Below are 19,711 nucleotides of genomic sequence, written 5' to 3'. Positions count from 1 at the left end.
AGGAGTACCTCTCTTAGAGACTTCCCAATTGGATACAAGCATTATGCAGCAACCACCAAGCATCAAAAGTACAAATATTACATTGGAAAAATTAAAACAAAAAATAATTTAACAGAAAAATTATTTCTTTCCCTTCAGGCACACTAGTGATCACTACACTTACAGATGAGTGACAATTACACTCCTGTACTAGATTCCACATTCAAATCTACACTAAAATGCAGGAGTATCAAAACTTACAATGAACATCTCCTCTTATCAGTAAGAAACAAAGTAACTGCCATTTTTATTCCAGTTTTCTATTCTTACTTAGAATGCTAATGAGGACGTAATATTTACTGAGATGCAGACTCCTGACAGAAACTCCTGAATTCTGAAGAACAGTGTAACAACAGTGGCAATGTTACAGGCCTCTTTGTACTATAAACAAGCTTTTCCACCAAAACTTAGAAAATCCAGTTTATTGCTTACTATTGAGACAGCTAGTGGGAATTAACAAAACAAACTAGACTATTTCAGTCGCAATCCTCAGGTCCAGCTGCCCAAGCACTCCAGGGCTGAACCAAAGCGAAAGCAGAGTGAAATAAAAAACAATGAGCAGTTCTGAGGTCTTCAAGTACAGAAGCAGCTCAGTGTGACAAAGGGAAGGAAGAGGAGTGATGGATTTGTCTTTTTCCTGCCCCAGACTTAGCCACATATACAGGTTAAAACTGTCAATACCCAAGACCACAGACACAGATCAGCTTTGGTACTCCTCTTCTTGAAGATCTTGAGATGTTCTCAAGATATTCCACATTTCAAAATAAGCCACGGCATACTTCTGAGAAAACAAGAAATCTCTTTGCTAAGGCAGAAATGCAACTGAAGACAGTGTCTTACATTTTATAGAGCAGAAATTTCATCCCTAGTATTTCAAGCATAAGTATCTTTAGTCACAAATGCTAATTTCTTCAATGCCTTTTAAGAAGCATTCTGCTGAAGACTGAAGGAGTTACCAAATATGTTTGTCATGATACACAGCAGGAATTACTGACACTGCTTCTGCCACATTTTCTAAAATGTATGTGTATTATTTCTAAAAGTATATTAAAATTAATCCCAAATAGGACCACAATCCATTTTAAATCTTCTTAGACAAGAATTGTCTTCCTGAGCACAAGTTTATGCATATTAATAATTCACAGTGAACATCTTTACAAATTATAACTTAAAAAAACTGAGCTAAATAAAAAGCTTACTTTAGAGCTGCTTTTTTATATCCAGCACCAAAGTCAAGTATTATGGAAGAGGATTCTGATGGAAACAATAACCAAACATGTTTTGCACACACACCTTCCGGTGTAAGAAAATGGGTATTAATCAAATATTTAAGAAACAGACTTGAGCAGTGTTCTGTATTTTCACTTCAACGAATTTATCTACTCAAAGCTCATGCTTTACTTATACACAGTTTACAGATAAATCAACTATTTTAAAACACCACTGGCTGTTTTTTACCCCTACAAATCTAGTGATGAACCATGGTGGCATCCTTTTAATTGGCAGCGCTTCTTGGAAATGTCAGCATTGCAGAGGGTGTCCTGGACATACAGAAAGTGACTGGGGATGCATCTTGACCTGGGGATTCATTTTCAGCAGTATATAGGCTGTGAAAATTGTCAGTTAAGCAGAAACCCTTCACTACCCTGCCTGATTCAGTCATAAATCGTCATAAATATCTTATTTTGCACAAGAAATACACAGAAGCAGAAGAAAGGGCAAAATTGTATCTTACACTGACTCCTTTCCCACCCTCCACACATGCAAGGATGGGTTACCTGTGCAAACATCCAGAGTATCTTATTAGTTCCTGCTGCAGTAACTATATCCTTTTTTATTTCTCCCAAATGCTGAATGAGAAATAGACTCCTGCTCCTCATCTTCTGCTAAACATCCATTCTAGCATCCTAAACATCCATCTCTAGCAGAGACTCTAGGGACTGGCTTCCCCCAAAAAGCATAATCTGGAAACACATGTATACCTGTGAGTGTTCTCATTTTAACTAGAGCAGTTCAGACATACTGTTAGAGTACTGGAACGTTAGTGCTGGAAATAATCTGTGACTCTTTTTTTTTAATCATTTCCCATTGTGATTTGTAGGAGACTTGGGACTGGCTTTTAGCAAATGGAACTTCTGCAGCTTATCAAGTCTTATTCTCACTTCTATAGAGAGGAACATTCTAACCTTTAGTGCCTCCATGCCAGCCTGGATAACAGGAGCAAAGATGGTCTCACTCTCATTAGTGTCTGCAAACATCTCTGGAATCTGGTCCAACAAGCTATGAAAGAAGAAAGGATCAGTGTCTTAGCTGGTTAGCTATTTGGAATACTCCCCAAACTACCCTGTAACCTACCAATTCAGATAAGAAAATTTTGATTGCTCAATTTCTTAGGATTACAGCCAGAATAAAACAAAATAGGAATTTTTAAATTCTAGGAGATGCGTTATTTCAAAGCTGGTAACAAAAAAGAACATGCAATAAAAAAATAAATAAAAAATAAATAGCTAAAAGTTAAGGAGTTCTGGTGTGCTGTGAGCCTTAGATCATACCCAGGTGTGCATCCTATACATTGCAAGAGGAAAAATATGCAATATGGCACACACCCCTGTCACATTTCTGAAACAGCACAGCTGAAGATGCACGGTCTACACCTTGCCTAAACATGCTTTCCAACTGAGCACTGGGGGGGTTGTTGATATCCCTTTTTCTTTGCTTCAGAGGTGGAACTATATGACTTGAAGCATCTGCTGGCTTCTACAGTATTTCAATAAACACATGTACCCTCTCATCCCCAATAATATGACTGACTAAAAGGATTAATGCATATCATAAGCTTTCATATCTTATTCCTATATGGACGAATCATACTTTACTTGATAACAACAGATCGTGAATCCTGGAAGTTAACAAGGAAACCATCCAGCAAAGGAACGAAAACTTCTCCGACATCAGAGACCACCATCATCTGAGGCTGAGCTAAGCTGCTTTTGACATTAAAGAAGTGGAGGACCTTGTTATAAGTGACAAAACCAACTTGAATTGCTGAGGATTCCTCTTGCTCTTCTCTGTAAGAAAACCAAAACCAACTGGTTATAATTCTGAATTTCTGATCTTGCAATAAGAGCATTCCTTTGCAAAGCAAGGCTGCTTTCAGATCACTATCCATACAGAGAACAACAAAGCAAACAACAACCAAGTCAAGTAATGATATCAATCTTTGCCTTAGTTCAGATTAAAACACCCTGATAAAAATCAAATGCTGTATTGCTTACATTTTATAAAAATATATATGTATTTACATCAACTCTATCAACTGTGCATTCCATCCAAGCAGTGAAAAATCCCTAAGATAAAGAATAAACCAGGGGCAATTTTTTCAGATACTGCTCTTATCTGTGGTGGTCTGAATATCCAGTTGCTTCTATCACAGCTTTAAAGATTAGCTGTAATGCAGTGGCCAGTTGCCTATACATCTCATAAACTATTTAATTATTTTTAAAGTCTCAGAATGAGACGTCTGGATCACAGATACAGAAATGCTTTCAAACATTTGTTTGGGCTTCTTGTCATTTGTGTGTTTTGGGTTTTTTTTTTGTTTTATTTTTTTGGGGTTTTTGTGCAGCTTTTGTTTTTGTTTTTAAATTATATAAAATCATATTTGCACAACTAGTGTGATTTTTCTGAGCTCATAAGCACAACTTTTTTCAACACATTTCTCTATTTTTCTAAATACAGTCCCAGGGGTTTCTGGTTTGGAACACATAAGCTTAAAAATGTCTGCTCTAAAATTTCAAGCAAGCAAATAATGTGTTTTCAGCTATGCTGCATGTCTACAAAACCAGAGTTCTTAACACCAGGTTTCAAGCCACCTACCTTAATCCTTTCTAACTTCTCAGCCACTTCAGCGGCTTTGCAGCACTTCCACAGTCATAGCTGGAGAAGGCCTTTAGACCAACCAGCCCTTTTGTGACACTGACTGCTTTGTACCTCAAGTCCTTCCTCTCAAAGATATGGGCACAAGACGAATTCTTAGCACAGGGCTCTCACATCATATGGTAAGAGCAGAATATTTTTGCAGTTGTTTTCGTCCAACAACAGAAAATGAACACACCTTTGCATCTCAGCACCAAAATAGAAGTTTCAACATAAATTTTGGTGGAATGCCTTAAGTTGTTGGTTTTGGGGGTTGGGTTTTTTGTTTGGTTTTTTTTTGCTTTGGTTTGTTTTTTTTGTTTGTTTTTTTGTTTTGTTTTGTTTTTTTAATTACTATTGCTTAAAGACCACAGCTGAGTCTGAAGAAACTGAAGGACCTGTCTTTTCTTTGTGTTTTTCTATTGCTTTTTCAGAAAACATAAAAACTTTGGCCCTGCAAACATTATTTAGCAGCAGATATCTGCAGAGTGCTGTGAGGAGAAGAATTAATGTGTCTTTTTTGTGATGTAGATACACTTGCTTTCATTTTTCTGCAACTTTCCCTGCTCAAGCTTAGGTGATTATTACCTTCAAAGTCATGACCACTCCTGATGGAAAGCTCTGAGATATGTTCAGGATAGTATAAACACTTGTTTCTCCAGTATAATCTTCAATGACAAGGTATTTTAGAGGTGGCCTTACATGGGCATCTAACAAACTAACCCTTCACCCTACACTGCAATTTCTTTCATGCACAAAGATCCCAGGACACATGATACATGATTTTTAACATACCCCACCCCATCTCCCACCCTTCCTCACTTTGCTCTCTCCATTTAAATGTTTACCCTCTGCAAGTATTGTTATTTGGAATGCATTTTCTTTCTGTATGTTCTTCAATGCTTTTATATGCCTTCACTGAAAAACAGCCACTTAATTTCCCAGTTTTCACTGTTCTCATTGAACTATATGTCTGCATTATTTAAACTTTAATGAAAACTACCCTAATGCACTATACTAAAAATTATACTAAACTACAATAAAATAGTACATTGTCATTAATATTGACCAATAGTAATATTTAATTACTAAATTAGTAATTTAGTAATTTAATTAGTAAAATTTAAGTGTGTTTAATGCTCACAAAGCGGATGTGCTATATTTAATAAAATATTTGGGGCCTACAAGATTTTTCTCCTCTCAAGGACAGAGAAGTCATACAGCAGAGTTTTAGAAGCTTTAAAAGTTTTGCTAATTAACAATAAGAGCTAAAGACACAAGCCACAAACGCTATGGCTTTAGAGAGACTTGACATTCTTGAGTATTCTACTTTTGGTATTTTCTGTTTAATTGTATGAGAAAGGCAGCACTGCAGTAAACAGAACTTCACAGCAAGTCAAAACTACAACCTAGGTGGTAGCTGATACCACCACTAGAACTCACTACAAGAAAGGAAAAGAATGCAAGCTACATGTGCAGTTACTATGACAGATTTTTTCCATTCATACAGTAAGCCCAGACATCAACGTCTAAGAAATGCCAGCAGTGAAAATTAACATTTGGTCACTATCAGCTCAAAAATGCCTGTACTGTAAATCTGGACATTTTCTGTTGCTTTTTTTTACCTCTCAATATTCAAACTTCCATGCAAAATGCTGTGTAGTAAGTTAAGCAAAGCACACTTTTATTTCTTTACCTTGGAAGCTTATCTAGAAGAGTCTTAAGCTCATCACATATGAGTTTAACCAGACCACTCTTGATGTTTCTGTACGATACATCAATCATGAAGATATAAGCTGGTGGCTTTGGAGGCTTGTTGTTCTACAGAAAAAATGACCATTTACAGGGAAAATTAGACAGTGCCCTGTTATACAAAAAAAATTTACAGGTGGTACCTTAAGGCAATCTAAATACAGCATTCAATTGTTTGAAAAATGCTATGGATCATAAATAGTAACTACTGCAGAAAGCTGACACTCACTGGGTAAAGTCCACTCCTGGAATAAAACATTGTTACTGGAGAACAGCATCCTTATGGAATAAAACATGTAAAGGTTAACAGTTTACCAGGTAAGATGAAACATAAACATCTTCTGCTGGAATTCAAGTGTTTAAACAGATTTGCCTTTTGGCTTTTTCTGTACGCATATGGATTTTGCATTCCCTACATCAATATGCAATACCATTTTGTTAATGTGAATGTTTACATTCAATCTTTGTTAGCATTTGTCTCTAACAACTGTTATTTCCAACCAATCTGGAAACAGAAAATACAACTTAGGTACTGAACCAGAATTACAGTATTACAGTTCTTAGAAGTACTAAGTGGTGGTCATCTGCCATCTATTTGTCTGTCATACTCCGGGACATTCTAGACAGCTGAGCTGTACTTTCAGGAATAAGCTGACTTTGTGTAGGATAAGCAAAGTATGAGAGTGGAACATTCAATGTGTAGAGTTACTGCATACACAGCAGTGACTTGAGCTGGTACAGGTTCTTTTGGGAATTCCTCTTATTCATAATGTAAGTGGCAATCAAACTGGGACGTACACTACTGACACAAGTTTCCGTAATAAGAAAAATGTAAGATGCTTTGTTTCCAAATAAAGCAGTGTAATGCTTAGAGAAGTACCCAGGAAGAAGATTATATAAAGTGAACACAGCAACAGTAATCATCATACTTGATGATTATAAGATTGGTTTTCCTAATTCCCATTAGAATAAACACTGGTCATTACTTGGTGTCAAAATCAGGACAGCTTTTCAATTACACTGTTTCACTGCCTTCGCATACAGAGTTCTGACCACTCAATCAAATTAAACTTCAGAAAACTCCATGTAAGAAAAAGATCATCTAACCCTTGAATTATGATTTACCTGTAGTCCCTGGAACACTTTAAACTTAACATTACATCCTTGATCTCTCTTTATTTGAATCATGTAAATCAGGATTAATTTCTGTAAACTAAAACCATGCAGTATTTTTAAAAGCAGTTCTGTTTACTGTACTTGGATTCTATTTTCAAAAACTGTATCAAACACTACTTTTAAACTCTTGTATCACATTGCCTTTATAAAGAATCCCTGCACAAGTTCTGACAAATACATTGTAGAAACAAGGACTTGTGCTCTTGCCACATCCGCTTTGCATGAGCACAATAATGCAAACCAGCTGTTATTTGTTAACATTTCTCATAGCTGTATATCCTTGTCATTTGATAAGCACAAAAGGAAATGGCTTTTCAGTTCTGGTCTTAAACTGGATTTATAAAAGAATTAAACTTTTGCAACTTGGAGCAAGATGAAAAATTAATTGTAAAATAATGTTAACGTCTGTAACATTTAATGACTTAGCATTTCCAGCGTGACTGTTAATTTTGTAAGAGATTTCTCTTTTGGAACATTCAAGTAAGTCTATTGATGGGTCTTTGCAACAAGACAGACCATCCTGGATGACTTACCAAGTAAACTCCCCAACTTAAGCTATATGACAAAAGCCACTGCACTGAAAGATGCTCTGTGATGTTAACTGCACCAGACAGGGTTACACTCTGGAGCAAAGAAGAACTGTGAAAATGGCACCAACCATTTTGTACACATGACTTTTCAAAAGCTGAGCTGCCAGAAATCAGCAAAGCTTAATTGAATTTGATAGAATGATACTGGATGCGATCTGAGGATCCCGCACTGTATTTCTGTAACACCTCACCATCTCTCCTGCTCTGGGGTTTAGCTCCCACTGCAATAAAATTCATATAGGTCACCTCAGGGATTTCACTGGATTTTGAAGCAGTACCCTAGTGAGAAAGAATTAAACCTGCTCATTTTCTTCATACCAGCAATAATTCGATGGTCTGAGGAAGTTACCGGTCTCTACTTCAAAGCTTTGTAGGGCCCAGTTGCCTTTCCCAACCTTATAATGACCTCAGTTCCATGACAGGAAGAAAATTCTGCCTGATTTTGGCAAGAACAAAAGAATATGTCCATAATGTGGATAGATGTAGTCTTATAAAATGATCTGAAGTTTGAAAAGTTTAAGTAACTTATACTGTCAGAAGTATCAAATAGAGTTTTCTAATAAAATCAACTACATATATTTACAGTGACTTTTGTTGGCTGTGGGATGAATTCTTTAGTGCATTAATACTAGGAGAGAGAACCCATTCCATTGTACTTACTGGTCAGAATACTAAAACTACACTTGCCAGGAAAAGATTAAAGGTCAAATTCCCTTGTGAAGGTTTTCAATATTTGGAAGGCAATCCTGGCACGTGTCTTGTCTTAAAAACCAAAAGAAGACATGCATTTAAAATGCAACACTGCATCAGAATTTCAACAGTGCAACATGCTAGCTAGGACCAAATAAACACCTGTGAACAACTGGTCATCCACAAATTTGCTGCGCTATTTATTACTCCTACTTCCTAGTTTCATACTCTGCAGCACAAAACAATAAAACATTGTATTCTCCACATCTGTCTAAATTTTCTAGAATGTTCCTGGACTCTGATATTCAGCTTACAGGTGCGTTTACTCTACTGTAAGTATTTAAAGGATTTTGTTTGTTTTGACATAAAATTGTAAAATTAGTTTGTATATTGGAAATACTCACTCGGCAATAATCCAAAGTAGCAACATATTCATAAGATCCCAGAGATAGCTCAGGCCTTTCATAGTGGTCTACCCGCTGGCCAATGTGGTCCAGATGTTGAAAGAAGAATGGAGGGACTAAAAGCCAACACAAGAGCAGGAAAAAAAGTTTATATTTTGGGGATGAGGGGAACAACCTAGCAAGTTCTTTCACCACATACAATGTACTATTACATGTGTACAACTACTCTCTTACTGATCAAGGAAAGAGTTTAAACACTTATCTGGGTTGCAATGCTGGTGTGGTTTTTTTTCCCCAGCATTGGTTTAAAAAACCCCAAGCAAACAAAAACACCACGACATTCTAGTAATGACAGCTCCTTTTGTATTTGGAGTACAGGGTGTATTCCCCTATAAATGTCCACATGCTCTCAACTCTACACTGCCAGGCCTGAATAGATAAAACTGACCCAAGTCATTTTCCATAGGCAGGAGCCTTTTACCCTCTGGACTTAGCAGTCTGTTCACAGGTTCACAACCCTGGGCTACTGTACAACAAAGTGCACCTGGAACCTTCTGCAGATACAGATATAAGGTGCGTAACTCCAAAGCAGTAAGAAATCGAGTGAGTTTGCCACCGCCAATTTCCATACAGCTAGTCTGATGGTTAGAGTCATACTGAGGAGGAAGAGTCACATACAGGTTTTAGCTCCTCTTTCCTAAATCAATGTATATTTAGAATGCTTATTTTTCACATTGTTGCCTCCAAAAAGTGAACGTGCATGTGAATGGGAGGAGTATCTATTTAGTGGGTTGGCCATTTTCAGCCCTCATTAAAATTTTATTTTAAAGTGCTTTCTGAGTTGGATACAAGATAGCATAGTAATACAAACCATGATTTAAAATGGACACTATAACTTAAATGTCTTTCTTAAAATGTTTACAATGCATTTAAATTTCTCTTTATGAGAGTTTAAACTGGTAAACTACAAAATTCGTTATCTGCTATGCTTGCACAAATATTTGAGAGTCAGACAGAAGAGAAGCTGGAATGAGTCTGTCAAGGTTCACATGTCAGAGCTGAAAAGACTACTGTATTAGGGAAAGCACTATATCACTGTGATCCAGCTGAGGAAATCCAACTTGATACAAATGTTTAGAAAGGCTAGTTCTACCAAAGATTTGGGATTTAGCCAGGCACACGAGAACAGTTATGAGTCACATGCAGCACACTTGAACAAATATGGCATGGCATCTTCTGTGAAAACCAACACTTGTCACAGTAAGATTAATAGGTTATTTAACCATTGCATCCACAGTCACAGACAGAACTGGGCTAACATGGTTCTAAATACTTGGCTCTTGCTGGACACTTAGATTTCTCAAATAAATTAATTCTGTTGGCACAGAAGTTGCTTTCCATTAGCAATACAAGCAGCCCTGTATTCAATGTTAACATTGTATTTTTAAATCGAGTTTTGAATGTATCAGACTGGACTTCATGAGCCAGCATTATTTTTCATACATTTTGTTTTAAACTGTACTGAACAAATTTTTCTATGCATTTTTCTTGTGTACTTTTTGAGGGTTTTTAAAAAGTATTTATTTGTGAAATAGGCCTAGTTACCGCATCTCACTGAACTATTTTCTCATCAAGTCAAGGAAATAATTTTAGGGATATAGTTTCTTTTCAGTTTTATGGAATCTGTATGAATCATACATCAGAGCAACAATACTTACCATCATTTACACAGTTGCAAAATCCACACTGGTATCTCCTTCCACCTTCGATAAACTGCATGAAGGGACACATATAAGCTTTGCATCGGTTGCATCGGATTGGTCCAGTCTCACCATGGCTTACAACATAAAGAGGAGTCTAGATGAAGAAGTACATGAAGTTTCAAAATGCAATGCAAACTTGAAACCAAATAAAGCGAGCTAGAAGGACTTAACTCTTGTTAAAGACCACCTCATCAGGAGATGATTTGTTGTTCAGCATTCACCCAAAATCTGCAGAATGGCTCAACCCCACAGCAGCTAAATTTACAAGTTCACAGGCTATATTCTGACATTTATCAGAGAGAGAGAGTAAAGATTCACATCAAATGTCTATAAAGTTTCAAAATCACTGGAAGTTTAGGGCTCCAGGCTCATTTTCTCCAGCAAGGGGTTTTTACAGCTCATTAAGTGAAATCTGCTGGAGTCAGGTATTTTGCCTTCTCTGTCAGATTTGAGCTCATACTGAAGAAATCTACTGCTGCTCATCTATTGCAAACAGTTTCTCGAACAGGTATTTACTAAGAAAGCTTCTAAAATTTTCTTCTAAATGCTGCCCCCGCAATGCTGCCATGTTACATGCTATACTAACATTTAAAGTTGTCAGGGTCACCAGCTACAGCAGATTTAGAAGAAATACTAACACTTACTGAAGGAAAGTACATACAGCAAATACAGTATCTCAAGCACTTGTCAGTTTAATTACACTGACCATGCCTGCTTCTGGCCTCTGCCAGAGGCAGAGCTAGCTTCTAGCCTCTGCCAAAAACCACAGCATTTTCCAGATGCCTCTTTTCAGTATAGCAACTGAAGGAGCCCTGTGATTATACATAATGTTAGAAAAGACATACTTGAAACTACTACAAAAATGAAGTTTGCTCGATTATTTATGAAACTCTGTGTTTTGTATTTTCCTTTTTTCTTACTTCCTTCAATCTCAACTAAAAACTTGCGAATATAAGAATGAGAAAAGAAATTTAGAGTATGGACACATTACAGATCCCTACAAGAGGAAAAATGCTGACATCCTTTGAATGTTAAACCATTACCACTACCATATTCACTTTGGTTTTTTTTTTTTTTAAATTACTCTGCTTCTTCTGATGGAATGGACATACTTGATCTATTACACACTTTGTCTTTTACTGGGGCATAAGAGTCTTTGGATACCTAAAAAAATCCTTCCTGTCCTTCTAGCATTCACTGCTTACATATATTTTATTGTTTGTTTATATATTGCAAAGATTATTTTACTCATTTATTTCTCCAAAGGGTTTAATACTTTTTGCTAAGGATTTTATACAACAAATAGATTTTTACTACGTGGGTTTTAAGTGCTCCCTCCTGTCCCACTGAGATATTATTTTGTGTTCTTTCTTCTACAAAAAATGAGTTTAAGACAAATTAACCAATAACGTCAGCTGGCAAACTATCAGGGTAATTTTTCAGACATGAAAGCCTTGGCTATAAAACCTGCTCATCAGTCACAATCTCTTAATAAGTTTTAAAACTTCTGGGGTTTGTTCATTACTTGGCAATTTTCTGATTATTATTCTGCTATATTAGTTTATGAGGCCTGGATCTGGTATGCAGTTAGTATTATTATAGTATCTGACCTGGTAGGGTGAAAAACAAGACAAAAACAACTCCTGATGCATACATATATATTGATTTAGTATTTTTAAACCTTATAGAATCATAGAATCATAGAATAGTTAGGGTTGGAAAGGACCTTAAGATCATCTAGTTCCAACCCCCTGCCATGGGCAGGGACACAACACACTAGACCATGCCACCCAAGGCTCTGTCCAGCCTGGCCTTGAACACCGCCAGGGATGGAGCATTCATAGCTTCCTTGGGCAACCCATTCCAGTGCCTCATCACCCTAACAGTAAAGACCTTCTTCCTTATACCCAATCTAAACTTCCCCTGTTTAAGTTTTAACCCATTACCCCTTGTCCTGTCACTACAGTCCCTGATGAATAGTCCATCTTTGTTTTGATACACACAATGTTACCAGAGAGGAAAGAAAAATCAACCCCAATAAGCATATTCTGAAATATCAAAATTAAGACCTGTACATAAAAAGCATCAACAATAAAAAAAGAAATGCTATGAAGTTCAGAGCCCAGGTGTCTACATTCTTACACATATTTAATGAATTATCTTTTTAAAGACAGCAGAAATAAAAGCAATGTTGTGGGTTTTTTTCTTGTCTTCTCATATTTGGAAAAAAAATTTAGCCTTCCCCTCCATTTAAGTTTCTTTTAAAGAAACTACCTATTACAAAGTCCTTTTTAAAGTATAAAGTTGGAGCCTCAGCAGCCTAAGGGATATGCTTGCAAAGACTTACAAACATGTTTAGGTTTATGTATCAAATGGTTGTCTTGAAGTTACTGAGATTATCTGCAGTGCATGAGGTTAATACATGTGCTAAAGTCTTAAGAAAATAGAATCCATAGGCAATATTCTGTAAACCTATACTAAGCTGGTTTCTGTTTTGTCTTGCCCAGAGAAATAAAGAATGCTAGCAGAAGCTAGCTACATTTTCTTCCTAATAAGCCTGCAGAAACTTAAAAAAAAAAAAAAAAAAGAGAAAAACTTACAAGTCAATGAAGCAAAAGCAACCAAAAATGCTAAGGGTTTTGTCCAGCAAAGAAAAATCCTGCAAAGAATCCCAATGTGTACCTTCATTTATTTGTTTTGAATTAATTAAATGAATTCACATTTTTAGTATTTTCTTTAAATAATTTAAAACATTTACCTCAATAATGAACACATCTAATAATAATGCTATCTGTCTGATAATTTCAGAATAAGCACTCAGACTGAAAGCATCAAAACCCCACTTCTTGATAGGAACATCACAGTTGTGAAACAAACTTTACCTCAAAAAATACTGAAATCTTTCAGGACATTACACTGTAAAACTAGACATTCTGCCCATAAAGAGAAAGTAATTTCTGTTTGGGTGTGTAAACAACTGTCAAACTAACTTCTGCAAGTGAAATAGCCCTTTGGAAAGATATAAAGATAAAATGATACTGTACAGGCACTAAAAAGCATAAAATAAAGTAGTAAGCTTAAACTAATGAATACATAAAAGCAAAACAGACATACAAAAGGCACAGCACTAAATTGGAAAGTCTTGTTTGATGTGCTCCACTCTGCAGATGTCACTGTACACCAGAAGATAAAGCAGGGATCTGTTTATGGTCCCATGGAACCCAGTGCCAAACTCTCACAGGAGCAGGGAAATAAGATAAAGCTTCATTTTTGTGTGTGTGTGGTTTGGTTGTTTGGGTTTTGGGTTTTTTTTCAACAAATGCAATACTTCTTTTTCTTTTGCCTTTCCACCTATAAAGTACGAGCGTTTTCTTCCTCTCCTCTCTTAAATCTCCACCAATAACAAGTGAATCAAGTTGGATATCTAGTATAACTATCTCAACATTTGCCATACTTCTAGACTTGTTATGACCTAATTCTTCCCCCTCATCTCTTCACAAACCTTTGCCCAATTTGCCTATTTGGACCACCTAATTGAGAACAGAGACAGATCTCACAAAAAGGAACACTTTGGTATGTATTTATTGCTGGTGTTCCAGCACTATGCAAATATAAGTATTTCTCAAAACCAGTGACTAAACTAATACTTGGTAGCCTAGCTCTGAACAGGACACATAAAATTAATTCCATTTAAGTAAGCTGAAAGAATAGAGAGGTAGAAAGAATCAGTTGTGCTGGGAGGCATAACATTATAGTTCTAGGTTAAAGCAAAGGAGGATTGGACAGAAGGGGTATGAAATGCTTTTAGAGACCTGCATAAACTTTCCTTTCTCTGAAACCTCACAGCCCTGCTGAAGTGCAAGTCCTGAAAGCCAATCTGACAAACCATAACTTATCCCACTATTAGTCCAAATATAGCTGCAGTAGCAAGAGTTTTATTTTGGAAACATTTCAGCAAGAACATCTCTCAGAAGTCAGAACAATATCACAAACCAATAGACAGACATTGGTGGCACAGCTCCAATATGAAATACCTCCATAAAAATTTCCAAAGGGACTGTAACCTGCGTTTCAAAGTCTGAGAAAGCTGACTTACTGTTGCTTATAAAAAGGAAGTCCTGACACACTCCTGAGGGTTTCCCTGTGGTGCCTGCAAAGTATCACCATATTCATATTGCAGGATCAGGGCCACAGCTGGAAATTATAAGTGTAAGAGTAAGGGCTGTGATGAAGCTCAAGACTGACATGGCACATCTCTGGAAAGGTGTTCTAAAGAGACAAATCTAAAGAGGAGAGTCTGGAGGAGAGGCACATGCAAACACTGAAGAAAACTAGCCATTTATCACACGACAAAATAAAATATATATAGAGAGCATCTGTTTTCATTGTCAGAGTGGCATGCAGATTGGACCACAAGAAACCATTTTGCAGCTATGCTACAAGATAAATCTCCACATGTGATGGAATTCGCACCTTGTCTTTGCCTTTTCCTATCTACCATAGCCAAGAAGGATTCCTGTGCACTCCTTGACATACAGACCCTATAAGTACAGCAACAAGTCTGGTTCTGCCCTTAGTTTGACCCCACCATCGTTTAGGTGAATTTAACATCCCAGCACTGAAACTGCAGGAATGCTATCATATTGAAAAGAGGCTCACAGAGCTTTCAAAGTCTGGCTACACCCAAGAGGAACACAAAAACTCTTTCTATGAGAGTAGCTTTCAGCTGAATCAGTGTCTCTATCACACCTTTACTGGTCCTCACAAGAAGAGGAATTTATCAGAAGTTCTTCTACATACTTTCGAGCAACATTACCACTGGAAGATGTGGAGGGTCACTCTACACAATGTAACACTGTATATTACGTGTGACAAGTTGGCTTTGCAACTGCAAATTGTCTCAGGGACAAATGACTCTGAAAGCATGCCTCATGAAAACCCCAGAATTAGGGGACCTAACATTTCAGGACATGTTTAAATGAGGGCTATTTGTTTTAAAATGAAGAGTATCTTGCAAATATGGAGAGCTGCACAGACACGTAACTCCTGGTAACTTCTGATGTGAAAGTTTCTTAAAATTATACAACAAGATCAGCAGTACTACAGCAGAGAAGATACTTTATACTTATGATATAAAAAGAACACTAAATACTGTATTTGCATGCTGATTGACGGGGGGGGGGGGGGAGGAAAGACACAGAACTGCCAACTATTCAATCCAGACAGTTCATTAAACAGACAAGCTGTGCAGTTTGCCAGGGCAACAAATTCAGAAAGGCAGTATTTCTAAAGTTATTACTTCAATTACATTGATGCAAGTCATTGATGCAATTCATACGAGAATTTTAAGACATGCTAGACAATATAACATTCTAATGAACACAAGAGAAGGATGTTGACCAAGTGTGGTACTACTCCCCAAGGAGATCTTCTGTTTAGTTAATATAGTAAAGAGATAAAGAAAACTCCTCCAGAAAATCAAAGAGAAGTTTGAAATGTAACACTGATGGTTTTGCTAAAAAAAAAAACAACCGTAGGTCATGAACCAAACCATCTCTGTTTCCTAGGACCGTTTAAGGGGTTTGTTTTCTTTTATTGTATCATCATAGATTACTTTTGGCAAAGATCAACCAGTCTACAAATAAACCCTCGTTTTTGAGTTGCTTTACTGATTCACATTAAAATGTCAAGAAAGCATTTCCCTTTGTGATGCTCCTACTGTCTTTTATCAGAAGCCATTCCTTCTGAAGAAAGAAATTATTTTGCCTATCCTTGGTTTTTAGATTTTGAACACTATAAGACTCCTTCAGTTGATGACTCAGGCCAATTTGGACTATCTCCTCTGCAGGGTTCACAGCAGGTTCAAGTATTTTCCGTAACACACTCCTTTTTCATCTATTTCCTTGTCTGTATGCATAACTGCAGCACGGCTAAAGCATCAACCACATGATGCAGTATCTCTTGGCTCTATCCTGATTTTTACAGACCACATACAAAGCAAGCAGCATGTTCAAACATTCTTCCTCAAAACTCAGGCTGAACATTCACCTGCATACATCGCAGTGCAAAAAACACCATGGCATTTCAGCAGAGTTTCACTCAAAGTTGACACTGCACATGTGGTCCAATCCAGCGTGTACTAAAATAAATGGAATACTACTGATTTCAGTGGATCATACCTCAGACTATTCCTTGAAATCCTTATTCACTCTTCCCTTTTCAAGGAGAGTATTACAATTAACTGAACAGAGTTGGCAGCATGAAGAGTGTACATACAGGCTACTTGATTCAACATGAAAATATTGAGGATGGGGGTAAACACATGCAGTAATGATAAAATTCTGATGTAATTAAACACCAAATTAGTTAGCTTACTACTTTAACACTTCTGTATCATACAGGTGACAGAAAGTGGGTAAGAGGAGACAAAAAAAAAAAAAAAAAAAAAGTGTTTACTATCCATGCTTGAAAGAGGCACCACATGTTCTCCTAGTCATGATCCCAGACCACGAATACTAAGCATTAACAAGTCAGCGCTCTCCACCGCTTTTCAGCTTTGTAGTGCTGATTGTCATCTGGATGTACAGACATCCTGTACAGACATGCTGTATCTCAAGGGAAGGTCAGCAGCCAGGGTTAACTGCAAGCAAGAGTGTGAAACTGGATAATCAAGAAACTGTGCTGAACAAAAGACTTTCAAAATGCTAGCACTTTAAAACAATCACATGTCAGGCAAGAACTGCCTCAATTCAGTCTACACTCATCATAGCAAGAGTGGGAGCTTGTGCAGAGGCAGATACACAAGAGAACAAGGAAGTCTAAGAGACAAACAAAACTATCCTAGGACTGTGTTGTTATCATCATGTTGTTCCTGCCCACCTGCATTCCTGTTCACCCCTGAGGGCGACATACATGTTAAATCACATGACAGGACTCAGGTTCATGCCTGCACTAATCCACAGATCCATTTCCCACATATCACTATCACAGATAGCCCAGCACTGCAGTCACTGTCTGAAATTTCTAGGCATAATTGCCGTAAGACCATTGAAAAACAGGACAGGCAAGTTTTAGGAAGTTTCTCTATGGAAATGGTAAGCAATAATTACAAGGGGGGTCAAGCTTCATTGATCACAGGAGTTTCACAAAATCAGAAGTTTGATTTTCAGTCGTTCTCTGGCTTGAAAAATCACTCAGCACAAAATAAAAGATATTTAGCAATATATTTTACTGAAGTAAATAGAAGTCTTGAAGATATCTCATGCAGGCATTATTTTTATTTTTTTGCAGACCACTGCAAGAGAGCTCTAGAGGATCTTCAACATAGCAGACAGAATTTAGGCTCCAAATACCACTGCTTCTTGACAGGCCCAGACTCTTTGCCATGGTTTAAGCCCAGCCTGTAACTCAGACCCATGCAGCTGCTTGCTCACTGCCCTCCTTCTTCCTCCTCCTGCCCCCAGAGGGATGGGGAGGAGAATCGAAAGAATGTAACTCCCACAGGTTGAAATAAGAACAGTCCAGTAACTAAGGTATAACACAAATCACTACTGCTGCCGCCAATAATAATAACGTTAAGGAAAGTAACAAGGGAAGAAAATACAAACGCTCACCACCTGCAGATCAATACCTAGCCCGACCTGAGCAGCAATCTAGCCCTTCCAGGTAACTGCCCTCAGTTTATATACTGGGCATGACGTGCTGTGGTATGGAATACCGCTTTGGTTAGCTTGGGTCAGGTGTCCTGTCTCTGCTTCCTCCCAGCTTCTCCTCCTCCCTGGCAGAGCATGAGATTCAGAAAGTCCTTGGTCAGAGGAAACATTACTAACAACTAAAAACATCGGTGTAATCAGCATTGTTCCCAGGTTGAAAGTCAAAAGCACAGCACTGTAGTAGCTACTAAGAAGGAGAAAAATGACTGCTACTGCTGAACCCAGGACACTCTTACATGCGCTATATGCAAGTTTATCCTCACATCATTATTAGTTTACCCTCACATAAAATTTGTCAGAATCGCTAACTAATGTCAAAGACCATTTAATGCAAACACAGCTGTGACCATTTCTTCATTCATATTTGCATTCCCAGTAACTTTCTACAACAGGAACTCTCTTGTTCCTATTGTTGTGCAGCCAAACATATTAAAGAAAGAAAGAAGCTTTAATTGGGGGGAAAAGAAAAAAAAGCATAGACAGGTTTAAGAGTGTTGTAAGTGGAGGTGGATAAAATAGTTCTGCCTATCTACAGGCCTTCTTGAACAATGTTTTTTAGTAAACATGCCTCTAAGGTTAATTAATTTATTTCCACTGAAATCAGGAAGTACTGAGCATACTTAAAATGTCATGTCACAAGCCAACTCTAGCTAGCCAATTGCCACCAGGAGTACTTAGAAAGTATAAAAAATTTTGTTATATGAACTAAAAGGAGCAGCGAATATCTTACCTCTGAAGCGAAGATATTTGGGATGAAATTAATACCCTTTTTACAAGTCAAGTCCTTTCTACAACGCTAGTTTTGAAGATCAATACCAAACCAGCTGTTACTTTAAAAATACCACATCAAGTAGGAATGCCCATACTCCAAGAATCTCTTCCACGAACACTTTCTCTGCTATGATGCAGACTGCAGAACCTCCAAACATTATTCATGTTTATATGCAAGTACCCTCCTCTCTTTTATTAACACTGAGCTATAACTGAATGTCACAAGTAAGGGGCTGTGTGAAACTGAGCTATGAACCAAGCGATCCTGTTAAGGGTACAGACCTGTTCCACTGCTCCTTTACTCTAAGCCTGAGGAGGTAATCTATGCTGCTATTTAGCAGGCACGGATTACCTAGCTCTGTTGACCACCACATGAAAAAGCAGCCCCTCTACATATTGACTGTCCTGAAAGAGGAGCTTTCCTTTTCCACAGAATCAAAGAAGGACATTCTGTAAAGGGCTACAGGACAGCATTAGAGCCTGCTATGAGTAGGCCCTAGCTGTAACCTGGTACAATGTTGCTTGATACAAAAAAAACCAAAACCAACACACTCAACCACACCCCACACACCCCAAAAATCAGCTTCCTGTGCACCTTATAAAAAGAGTTGTTCTATGTAATTACACACTTTATACATAGTTGCATTCAAAACACAATACTGCATTAGTATGTATAGATAAGCAAAATACGTATAAACTGAACATGCAATAACAACTTCAGTTTAAAAAGCAAAACACAGCCTTTCACTCCTGAACTTACCAAATGCCAGCATGTTCTAACTCTGTGACGTTTCCAAGGTAACAGAGTAACATCTCTGACAGATTAAATTAGAACTTGAACAAGTCTTACAGTGTTTAATTTACTGCTGTTGCTACGATCATCTCTAACCAGTGCTTAA

At 37.4% G+C, this 19,711-nt stretch overlaps 1 protein-coding gene across 1 annotated transcript in view; it reads right to left on the bottom strand.

The window, feature by feature from the left end:
• Positions 1-19,711, bottom strand: part of SEC24D (SEC24 homolog D, COPII coat complex component) — a gene marked incomplete at both ends in the record, with an annotated part of 53,481 nt that overhangs the window by 7,644 nt on the left and 26,126 nt on the right. Inside the window, 5 exons of the mRNA XM_080627310.1 lie at positions 2,226-2,319; positions 2,916-3,107; positions 5,651-5,775; positions 8,567-8,682; positions 10,285-10,423. Of these exons, the coding sequence (XP_080483436.1) occupies positions 2,226-2,319; positions 2,916-3,107; positions 5,651-5,775; positions 8,567-8,682; positions 10,285-10,423 (666 nt within the window). The remainder of the gene's footprint in view (positions 1-2,225; positions 2,320-2,915; positions 3,108-5,650; positions 5,776-8,566; positions 8,683-10,284; positions 10,424-19,711) is intronic.

This window comes from Psittacula echo (genome assembly GCF_963264785.1).
Source record: "Psittacula echo genome assembly, chromosome: 1".
Lineage (NCBI taxonomy): Eukaryota > Metazoa > Chordata > Aves > Psittaciformes > Psittacidae > Psittacula > Psittacula echo.
This window is presented reverse-complemented; position numbering and strand designations above follow the sequence as displayed.